Source organism: Nerophis ophidion, linkage group LG26, assembly GCF_033978795.1.
Source record: "Nerophis ophidion isolate RoL-2023_Sa linkage group LG26, RoL_Noph_v1.0, whole genome shotgun sequence".
Lineage (NCBI taxonomy): Eukaryota > Metazoa > Chordata > Actinopteri > Syngnathiformes > Syngnathidae > Nerophis > Nerophis ophidion.
The window spans coordinates 17,824,327-17,836,797 of NC_084636.1; the positions used below are offsets into that span (position 1 = coordinate 17,824,327).

General features: G+C 38.6%; 1 protein-coding gene across 2 annotated transcripts in view; it reads right to left on the bottom strand.

Annotated features, from left to right (window-relative positions):
- The window catches only part of xpr1a (xenotropic and polytropic retrovirus receptor 1a), a 227,685-nt gene that overhangs the window by 99,005 nt on the left and 116,209 nt on the right, over positions 1 to 12,471 (bottom strand). For both annotated transcript variants that reach the window (XM_061887976.1, XM_061887975.1), the window contains exon 3: positions 104 to 205. In XM_061887976.1, the coding sequence (XP_061743960.1) occupies positions 104 to 205 (102 nt within the window). The remainder of the gene's footprint in view (positions 1 to 103; positions 206 to 12,471) is intronic.

Below are 12,471 nucleotides of genomic sequence, written 5' to 3' on the forward strand. Positions count from 1 at the left end.
ATAGTATCGTCCCTTGAGAATATGGTTCCACATGTGAGATCCTGCAGATATAGTAGGTTTTATTTTGTTAAACATGTAGGAAATAACGGTGTTAATTCATTACCTGAATAAAAAGTGTTGATTTTCAAAAGCTCCTTCTCACAGGTCTGGAAGAACCTCTCCTCAAATTTCGCGTAGTATCTTTTCACAGTGTCTTCATCGGTGACTGGAAGATGAAGAGGGACACACAAAAAAACACCATTAAGGTCTTTGAAGTCATGCAAAAACGGAGAACAAAAACAGGCAGGTACAGGTGAAACACGTTGAAAGACGAATTAAATGCATTGTATAGGGAAAAAGTATGTTGTGGCCAGTGCCCTGTACTTTGCAGTGGTCTCTTCGGGGAGCAGCACCAGCAAAAGGGACTTAAACCGGAATGACAAACTGATCCGGAAAACCGGCCAAACTATCGGCACGCAGTTGGAGGCGTTTGTGTCAGTGAGCGACAGGAGGACACTGGACAAACTGCTGGCCATCATGGACAATCCTGCCCACCCTCTCCACAAGACAATTGAGGGACAACTGAGCTCATACTCCCACAGGCTTCTTCAGCTTTGTTGACACACTGTGCGATTCAAATACTCCTTCATTCCGCACTCCATCCAGCTGTATAATCACTCACCATAGAGCAATAGAGGATATCTGTCTATTACCTGACACCTATATTAGCTACCTCTCTTTGATTATAATGTATATTTTCTGCTGGATCTACTCTGTTTTATGTTGCCCTTTTTTTTGCTGCAGCTGTTACATATACTCTAATTATTGTACATGGTAATTGAGAAGTGTTTATACTGTATATATTATATAAAATATAATATAATAATATAATATATGGTAAATGGGTTATGCACCTGGGGATAGGTTGATTGGCAACACTAAATTGACCCTAGTGTGTGAATGTGAGTGTGAATGTTGTCTGTCTATCAGTGTTGGCCCTGCGATGAGGTGGCGACTTGTCCAGGGTGTACGCCGCCTTCCGCCCAAATGCAGCTGTGATAGGCTCCAGGACCCACCCCCACCCCCAAAAGGGACAAGTGGTAGAAAATGGATGGATGGATGGATAATATAATATATGGTAAATTAAATGGTAAATGGGTGATACTTGTATAGCGCTTCTCTACCTTCAAGGTACTCAAAGCGCTTTGACACTACTTCCACATTCACTCATTCACACACACAGTCACACACTGATGGCAGGTGCTGCCATGCAAGGCCCTAAATGCGACCCATCAGGAGCAAGGGTGAAGTGTCTTGCTCAAGGACACAACGGACGTGAGGCAGTTGGCAGAAGGTGGGGATCGAACCAGGAACCCTCAGGTTGCTGGCACGGCCACTCTCCCAACCGCACCACGCCGTCCCCATATCAGTATACATTATATACTCTATATATAATATGTAAATATTACATATATGTTATATTTTATATTGCTACTATGGTATATTTTTAGTGTACTTTATACCTGCATTATCCTTTCTATCCTTACCATTTCCATCCTTTGTAACTGAGCCACTTTGTGGAAAAATTTCCCTTGTGTATCAATAGAGTTTGTCCAAGCCTGAGTCTAAAGTAGCTGCAAAATCAGATACAATGGTAATGTCACCTCATAAACACCTGCCTCATAAATATCAGCTACTAAAAAACACAACTGTTAGAGGGAGAGGCTTTCTATTCGGCAAAGTAATAAGAAAAAGATGCCTTAGGCACCGATGTGTCAATATCCCTGCATGCACACATACATACACAGTTGAAAACGTAAAAAAAAACCCAGTAATTTAGTGTCTTCAAAGTCCCACAGCTTTATAGGAGAACGAATTATGACTGAAAAAAAAAACACACGCTCCAGGAGGAAACACTCTGTTGCAGAAGAGAAAATCTAATAGGAAAAAAAAGTTTAAACACCAGATGTGGTACAAATTAACCTTTCACTTTATATGACAGAAACTCTTGGAGAAAAAAAGCAGCGCACCTGTAACAAGATCCTTAATGTAATAAAAACGGTTGGAAAATAAGACATGTGAAATTTAGCTACGGACGTGCAATTAACTACAAGTACATACAATACCGGCCAAAAGTTTGGTTCAAAGTATCCACCCTTTGCTCTGATTACTGTTTTGCACACTCTTGGCATTCTCTGGATGAGCTTCAAGAGGTAGTCACCTCACATCACAGGTGTGCTTGAAGCTCATCGAGGGAATGCAAAGACTGTGCAAAGCGGTAATCAGAGCAAAGAGTGGCTATTTTGAAGAAACTATATTATAAAACATATTTTCAGTTATTTCACCTTTTGTGTTATGTACATTACTCCACATGTGTTCATTCAGAGTTTTGACGCCTTCAGTGACAATCTACAATGTAAATAGTCATGAAAATAAAGAAAAACACATTGAACGAGGAGGTGTGTCCAAACTTTTGGCCTTTACTGTACATATTATAGAACAAACACCTAAAAACTGACCGTTTTTTATACAGCTCTTTTATTTAATCTAATTTGTTGTGCAGTTGCATCCTTTAAAGCAGTGGTTCTAAAATGGGGGTACACGTACACCTGGGGGTACTTGAAGGTATGCCATGGGGTACGTGATTTTTTTTTTTTTATATTCTAAAAATAGCAACAATTCAAAAATCCTTTAATAATATATTTATTAAATAATACTTCAACAAAATATGTATGTATTTCATAAACTGTGGAAAAAAAATACAACAATGCAATATTCAGTGTTGACAGCTAGATTTTTTGTGGATATGTTCCATAAATATTGATGTTAAAGATTTCTTTTTTTTTGTGAAGAAATGTTTAAAATTAAGTTCATGAATCCAGATGGACCTCTATTACAATCCCCAAAGAGGGCACTTTAAGTTGATGATTGTTTCTATCTGTAGAAATCTATATTTATAAGTGAATCACTTGTTTATTTTTCAACAAGTTTTTAGTTATTTTTATATATTTTTTTCCAAATAGTTCAAGAAGGACCACTACAATTGAGCAATATTTTTGCACTGTTATACAATTTAATGAATCAGAAACTGATGACATAGTGCTGTATTTTACTTTATCTCTTTTTTTCAACCAAAAATGATTTGTTCTGATTAGGGGGTACTTGAATTTAACAAAATGCTCACAGGGGGTACATCACAAAAAAAAAAGGTTGAAAACCACTGCTTTAAAGTGGCCAGTGAGTTTTCTTTTGGTCAGGTCAGGTTTACGTTATGAAACAATTGAAAAAAAACAGGAGAAGGTGATGCACATAGTCATCAGTCTGTATACTCGACACGGTGACCTATTCGCTGTCTGATGGTTCAGTTGAATAACTGAGTAGCTTGCATGTCAATGCAAAATAACAGATCGACTAATCCAACACGCTATTTGCATTGGGCTTCATCTGAGTGTCATTCAGTATAGAAAGGTTATGCTGCTAATTGGCGTTAACAGAGAATGATATGCAGAGGGATTAAAAAGGTTGGACGAGCACAACATTGCAGTTGTGTTGGCGTTACATGTCTAGTTTTTGACCATAATGTAAATCATCTTGCGTATTGATTGTGGTAGACTCCTTTAATTACCCAAAAACTCAAACATTTAAAACAAATACCTTTCCTTAAAGTCCTACACAAACTAAGAATTTAATGTCATAATGCAAAATTTCAATTTTAAAACAGTTTAATTACACAAGTGTGCTTTAATTTCATGTTCGTAGTACAAGTGAAGTGAATTATATTTATATAGCGCTTTTCTCTAGTGACTCAAAGCGCTTTACATAGTGAAACCCAATATCTAAGTTACATTTAAACCAGTGTGGGTGGCACTGGGAGCAGGTGGGTAAAGTGTCTTGCCCAAGGACACAACAGCAGTGACTAGGATGGCGGAAGCGGGAATCGAACCTGCAACCCTCAAGTTGCTGGCACGGCCACTCTACCAACTGAGCTATACACAGACAAAAAATATCTAATTAGAACCACTGAATTAGAAATGTAAATTATTGTAACAAAATGTTAGCAATTGCAGGCCCATCTCAACAAATTAAAATATTGTGCAAAACGTATTTGATTTCCAGGAGTTGCATGAGGACACAGCCATCAATTAAAGGCCGAGGACGTTTTTGCAGTAACTGCTTTAATTAGTGCCTGAACCAGCACAATATTTAACTTAGGGACGTACGATAAAAAAAATGATCACGGTGATTGTGACCAGAATTAATGTCATCACGGTATTGTTGAATGTGCTCAAAAAGTACCGTATTTTTCGGACTATGAGTCGCATTTTTTTCATAGTTTGGCCGGGGGTGCGACATATACTCCGGAGTGACTTATGTGTGAAATTATTAACACATTACCGTAAAATATCAAATAATATTATTTATCTAATTCGCAGAAGAGACGAAGAAAATGTCAGCAATCGTCACACACACGTCAACCAATAAGAATTCGGCGGGGGAGGGTCATGGCAGAAGTGCATTGCGGGTCATGGAATGCTAACTGCTATATGCTATTGCCGCTGCTATTAAAATGGATCATTTCATCATTGGCGGTAACTTATAAAAACTGAGAAGGGCTGAACAAAAATGGCACCGAAAAGGAAATCATGTACCGCAGATTACACAAAATCAAATAATATTATTTATCTCATTTGCGGAAGAGACAAAGAAAATGTCAACATATGTCACACACGTCAACCAATAAGAATTCGGCGGGGGAGGGTCATGGTAGAAGTGCATTGTGGGTCATGGGATGCTTACTGATATATATTATATGCCACTGCCGTAGCTATTAAAATGGATCATTTCAGCGTTGGCGGTAACTTATAAAAATGAGAAGGGCTGAACAAAAATAGCACAGAAAAGGAAATCATGTACAGCAGATTACAAGCCGGACATAGTGAAATATGCATCAGAAAACGACAAGAAGAAGCGGCGCATACCTTTGGAGTTGGCAGAGTTGTTTTGAAGCGACACCGAGGAAGAAGATTTCATGGGATTTATCGATTAGGAGTGACAGATTGTTTAGTAAACGTATAGCATGTTCTATATGTTATAGTTATTTAATTGACTCTTACCATAATATGTTACATTAACATATTATGGTAAGGGGCGGTATAGCTCGGTTGGTAGAGTGGCCGTGCCAGCAACTTGAGGGTCGCAGGTTCGATTCCCGCTTCCACCATCCTAGTCACTGCCGTTGTGTCCTTGGGCAAGACACTTTACCCACCTGCTCCCAGTGCCACCCACACTGGTTTAAATGTAACTTAGATATTGGGTTTCACTATGTAAAGCGCTTTGAGTCACTAGAGAAAAGCGCTATATAAATATAATTCACTTCACTTCACATACCAGGCACCTTCGCAGTTGGTTATTTATGCGTCATATAACGTACACTTATTCAGCCTGTTGTTTACTATTCTTTATTTATTTTAAATTGCCTTTCAAATGTCTATTCTTGGTGTTGGATTTTATCAAAAAAATGTCCCCCAAAAATGCGACTTATACTCCAGTGCGACGTCTGCATGTTATTTTTCCTTCTCTATTACGCATTTTCGGCCGGTGCGATTTATACTCCGGGGCGATTTATAATCCGAAAAATGCGGTACTTACACACACAACTACACACACAAAAGACACATTTTTCAATTAGTTGTAAAAAAAAAACTAATCACAAAACTTACTGTGAAATTCAGAAAAGGAACACAATATCTGTGTATGTGAATAGTACTAAAGTATAAGAGATTCACTTTTTCCATTGAACAACTGAAATAAATTAGCTTTAAAAATACTCTGATGAATTGGTGATGAATAAACGTTCAGGTTGGGTATCATGGCCAATTTCCCAAATCGATCTGATTTCGATTCATGAGGTTCTAAATCAATTAATCAAGATTTAATGCGATTCACACTAAATTATTAAAAATGTCTCAAATCTGTGACAATGTAAAACATCTACAATATTTTTGAACAGTTTAAACGTACTTATCAATCTCAAAAGTGCAAATGTGAAATAAAGGATTTTGTTAGTTTTTTTTGTTTTTTTAGTATTAAATCTTTATTTGGTAAATGGGACAATGCACATTAATGAACATCCATCCATTTTCTACTGCTTGTCCCTTTCGGGGTTGTGGGGGGTCCTGCAGCCTATCGCAGTTGCATTCGATAACATGTATATGTGCCACATTGTAGCCAAAGGCTAATTTCCATCTGCAGTCCCCAGCAGGTTAATGGTATACACAAAAAGGTCCATAAAAAACATGTATGCACACAGAAGTTAGACAGCACCAACATCAGACAAAAAAGTACAATAAAATACACAGACTCAGATATAATACTAAAAGTAAAATTAAAGAGAGACCTACAGTACAGTACAGTCCAAAAGTTTGAACACACCTTCTCATTCAATGCGTTTTCTTCATTTTCATGACTAAATTTACATTGTAGATTGTCACTGAAGGCACCAAAACTATGAATGAACACATGTGGAGTTATGTACTTAACAAAAAAAGGTGAAATAACTGAAAAAATGTTTTATATTCTAGTTTCTTCAAAATAGCCACCCTTTGCTCTGATTACTTTTTCGCACACTCTTGGCATTCTCTCGGTGAGCTTCAAGCACACCTGTGAAGTGAAAACCATTTCAGGTGACTACCTCTTGAACCTCATCGAGAGAATGACTGTTGTGTTTTTTTATTCAGGATAAGTTATTTACTTTCCAATTACAGTACAACTGTAAACAATTCTACAGTGATGAGAAATAAGTTGATATCCTTTCAAATGGTTACTTGCATTATTGTTAGGTATTAGGACTACATTACATAACAACCACTGTATAAGTTGTATCAGTTATTTCTTCAGTTTAAGAGCATGATGCAGACAAAAGCTCTGAGTCAGTCTGTATAAAGCCAAATATTTAATATTTAGTTAATTATTCCATATTGTTCAAATGTGTGGCACCATGGGACAATAATATTGTGGTTGAGTCTAAAAGTAACATGTCTTGCTTCACTTTTTTTTTTTTTTTTTTTTTTTGCAGTTGCATGCATTTTTAAAAATCTTATATCAAAGCGCAATTGCAAATTTGAAAAGAAAAATTGCAATTGTTTTTTTTTTCCTCAAACTCTTGCAGCCTTTCTGCTGGTTGCCGAGAACTCATTATACTGTATGTCAATTACAATTACCGACCTTATAAATATCACTATATATGTCACCTACAGGCACAGCTGATGTTCGTAATTAGAAATCGCGGTAATATTTACCACGCATCCGGCGGATATAGGAGACTCTGCGGTTGATTAAATAGAAGGCGTTATTTGGAGCATTTAATGGTAGGAACAAAACAGATGTCAGCCAGCATTGTGTGTGTAATTTTTTCAAAGCTTCCTTTTTTGTCAATTCTCTCACAATTAAAGAAATGTATGTTAAAAAATTCAACTTTTCATAGCATCAGGCTGAGTATATTTACAGATTGTACAAAAGACATGCTGTGAACTACCTGAATCAATAGACGACTTCCTTGAGAACTGCTGAACTAATTTTCTGGGGGGGGGGGGGGGGGAAGGCCATAGCTTTTGCCCCTGCGGGCTTGCAGGATAATAGAAAATGTGACCTAACATTTACTGGCTGAATGCTGGGTTAAAAAAAATAACCCAATTTTAACACAAATGTTAACTATCTGTTTTGGCCCTGCGATGAGGCGGCGACTTGTCCAGGGTGTACGACGCCTTCCTCCCGAATGCAGATGAAATAGGCTCCAGTACCCACCTAGACCCCAAAAGGGACAAGCGGTAGAAAATGGATGGATGTTGGTTCAGAAAAGGACGAACCCCTTATTTGAGTTATTTTAACCCAACATTTTGGGTATATTTTTTCAACCCAACTTTTGCGTTGAATCATTTAAGCAAAAAGTTCCATCCATCCATCCATCCATCCATCATCTTCCGCTTATCCGAGGTCGGGTCGCGGGGGCAGCAGCCTAAGCAGGGAAGCCCAGACTTCCCGCTCCCCAGCCACTTCGTCTAGCTCTTCCCGGGGGATCCAGAGGCGTTCCCAGGTCAGCCGGGAGACATAGTCTTCCCAACGTGTCCTGGGTCTTCCCCGTGGCCTCCTAGCGGCTGGACGTGCCCTAAACACCTCCCTAGGGAGGCGTTCAGGTGGCATCCTGACCAGATGCCCGAGCCACCTCATCTGGCTCCTCTCGATGTGGAGGAGCAGGGGCTTTGAGTTCCTCCCGGATGGCAGAGCTTCTCACCCTATCTCTAAGGGAGAGCCCCGCCACACGGCGGAGGGAACTCATTTCGGCCGCTTGTACCCGTGATCTTATCCTTTCGGTCATGACCCAAAGCTCATGACCATAGGTGAGGATGGGAACGTAGATCGACCGGTAAATTGAGAGCTTTGCCTTCCGGCTCAGCTCCTTCTTCACCACAACGGATCGGTACAACGTCCGCATTACTGAAGACGCCGCACCGATCCGCCTGTCGATCTCACGATCCACTCTTCCCCCACTCGTGAACAAGACTCCTAGTTACTTGAACTCCTCCACTTGGGGCAGGGTCTCCTCCCCAACCCGGAGATGGCATTCCACCCTTTTCCGGGCGAGAACCATGGACTCGGACTTGGAGGTGCTGATTCTCATTCCGGTCGGCTGCGAACCGATCCAGTGAGAGCTGAAGATCCCGGCCAGATGAAGCCATCAGGACCACATCATCTGCAAAAAGCAGAGACCTAATCCCGCGGCCACCAAACCGGAACCCCTCAACACCTTGGCTGCGCCTAGAAATTCTGTCCATAAAAGTTATGAACAGAATCGGTGACAAAGGACAGCCTTGGCGGAGTCCAACCCTCACTGGAAATGTGTCCGACTTACTGCCAGCAATGCGGACCAAGCTCTGACACTGATCATACAGGGAGCGGACCGCCACAATAAGACAGTCCGATACCCCATACTCTCTGAGCACTCCACACAGGACTTTCCGAGGGACACGGTCGAATGCCTTCTCCAAGTCCACAAAGCACATGTAGACTGGTTGGGCAAACTCCCATGCACCCTCAAGAACCCTGCCGAGAGTATAGAGCTGGTCCACAGTTCCACGACCAGGACGAAAACCACACTGTTCCCCCTGGATCCGAGGTTTGACTATCCAGCGTAGTCTCCTCTCCAGTACACCTGTATAAACCTTACCGGGAAGGCTGAGGAGTGTGATCCCACGATAGTTGGAACACACCCTCCGGTCCCCCTTCTTAAAGAGAGGGACCACCACCCCGACCAAAAAGTTGAGTTATGATAACTTAATGTTGGGTTATTCCCAACCAAACTATTGGGTTGAATTATTTAACCCAAAAGTTGAGTCGTTGTAACTCAATGATGGTTGATTCATAACCCAACTATTGGGTTGCGCAATTTATCACTCCTTGACCCAATAGTTGGTTAAAAACTATACATTTTACTGCTGGTTTGTCCTACTCCTTCCCAAACAGTGATTAAAAAAAAAAAATCCATTAAAATATACTCAAAAGCAAGATATGAGTGACATTGTTTTACAAGCATTGTCGTCCATGGTCATAGTAGTTCTATACAGCATGCTAAAATATTTTAATGTACATAAGATGTGACAAGCAGTAAAAAATGGATGAATGGATGGAAATTAATCCAGAATATAATCCTCTTCAAGAAAAATATGCCTTTTTAATGAAAAAAAAAGCCTGTTACCCAAAAATGCGTTATTCATTGAAAAACAACCCTAAAATAGTTCATAGTTTTGAAAACCCAGAAATTGAGAAAAAATATTACCCTTATACCTAAAAAATGGATTGCTCTAAATAAAAAGGTTGGAATTGAAGGCTAAATCAACAAAAATGATTCCCGGGCGCAGTCACTGCTGCTGCTCACTGTTCCACTCACCTCCCAGGGGTCGATCAAGGGTTTTGGGTCAAATGCAGAGAATAATTTCGCCACACCGAGTGTGTGTGTGACAATCATTGGTACTTTAACTGTACTTAAATAAATAAATGAAAAATGGGTTGTACTTGTATAGTGCTCTTCTACCTTCAAGGTACTCAAAGCGCTTTGACACTACTTCCACATTTACCCATTCACACACACATTCACACACTGATGGAGGGAGCTTCCATGTAAGGCGCTAACCAGCACCCATCGGGAGCAAGGGTGAAGTGTCTTGCTCAGGACACAATAGAAGTGGCGAGGTTGGTACTAGGTGGGGATTGAACCAGGGACCCTCGGGTTGCGCACGGCAACTCTCTCACTGCGTACTTAAATGTACAAAGTATTTATATTATTCACATGTGAATAATACTGTGTTATAGACTGTATTTATGTTATTCACATGTGAATAATGCTGTATAATAGACTGTATTTATATTATTCACATGTGTATAATGCTGTATAATAGACTGTATTTATATTATTCACATGTGAATAATACTGTATAATAGACTGTATTTGTTATTCACATGTGAATAATGTTGTATAATAGACTGTATTTATATTATTCACATGTGAAAATTGCTGTATAATAGACTATTTATATTATTGACATGTGAACAATACTGTATAATAAATTGTTTTTATGTTATTCACATGTGAATAATTCTGTATAAGACTGTATTTATATTATTCACATGTGAATAATGCTGTATAATAGACTGTATTTATATTATTCACATGTGGATAACGCTGTATAAAAGACTGTATTTATATTATTTACATGTGTATAATGCTGTATAATAGACTGTATTTATATTATTCACATGTGTATAATGCTGTATGATAGACTGTATTTATATTATTCACATGTGAATAATACTGTATAATAAACAGTTTTTCTGTTATTCACATGTGAATAATTTTGTAAAATAAGACTGTATTTACATTATTCACATGGCCCTACTGTGTGAATGTGAGTGTGAATGTTGTCTAACTGTGTTGGCCCTGGGATGAGGTGGCGACATGTCCAGGGTGTACACCACCTTCCACCAGAATGCTGCTGAGATAGGCTCCAGCACCCCCCGCGACCCCAAAAGGGACAAGCGGTACAAAATGAATGGATAGACATGTAAAAAATATGTAAGTATCTATTGTGAGCGGAACTGTGGTGCTGAATTTTCCCCAGGGATCAATAAAGTACTTTCTATTCTATTCTATGTAAATCTTAACTTTTTAAAAATAACTCAATAATGTAACCCAACATTCGCAACTCATAAATTGGGTTAGCAAAAGAACCCAGCATTTTGTAGTGTGCAGATATTTTGTTTTTGACAGAGAGGGCAGATATTCCTCACCAGTAAAATGTATTTGTATTTTATATGAGAATTTCATACATTCACATGTGCCTTTTTTCAACTTGAAAGCCATGTGTGAGGGAACGGATGATGAAAGTGTCAACTCTTTGTTCTCCAGCTGACCCACAGTGCAGGTGGGGAAAACACACACACACACACACACACACACACACACACACACACACACACACACACTTCTTTTTAGTCCCATGGAAGAACAAAGGCGAGCTTTATCTTTACATTCATCCTCACACAAGGCGTCAGCGACCAGCCTGTCAGTTATTATCATGTTATCATCTCCTCAGCTGCTGCATGAGCACGCGTGAGCATCATTTCATTACACTGGCTCAGCTGCCCTCCTGTAAAATCCAATGAAACATAATAATCTAAACTTTTTAAATTCATGCAGTGATTCCGGAACACGTGGCTCATCTTTAATTGAATCAATTGAGTATTTCGTGTAAATGCCAGCGTCTGTTTCAGATGCACATTATGGCTCTTCATCAAAACTGGACAGAAGACGGATTCATTTCAATCACCTAATTGACTAGGTCAGACACAGCTGGATTTATTATGGGATCAGTATTAAAACATGTAATATTACAAATTTCTCAATATTTTCTTTCCTTCAATAAACTGATAACATATTGGTATTAAAATAGTGTTTTTGTTGTATTGTTTAGTTGGCAATGTGTATTATTTATTACTCAATTCTTATTTCTAATGTTTTACTTTTGGTACTGTATGTAAAAATATGCACTGCAACCACATTGTGGGATAAATAAATCCTAGCCTATTCTATTGTAGTGAGAATGTACATTCAGAAACAAACGTTTGACAGTACAGTGCATTAGTCATATACTGTGTATATATATACTGTATATATATATATATATATATATACTGTGATATATATGTATATATATATATATATATATATATATATATATGCTGTATATATATATATATACTGTATATATATATATATATATATACAAACCCCATTTCCATTTGAGTTGGGAATTTGTGTTAGATGTATATATCAACGGAATACAATGATTTGCAAATCATTTTTAACCCATATTCAGTTGAATATGCTACAAAGACAACATATTGATGTTCAAAATGATAAACATTTTTTTGTTTGCAAAT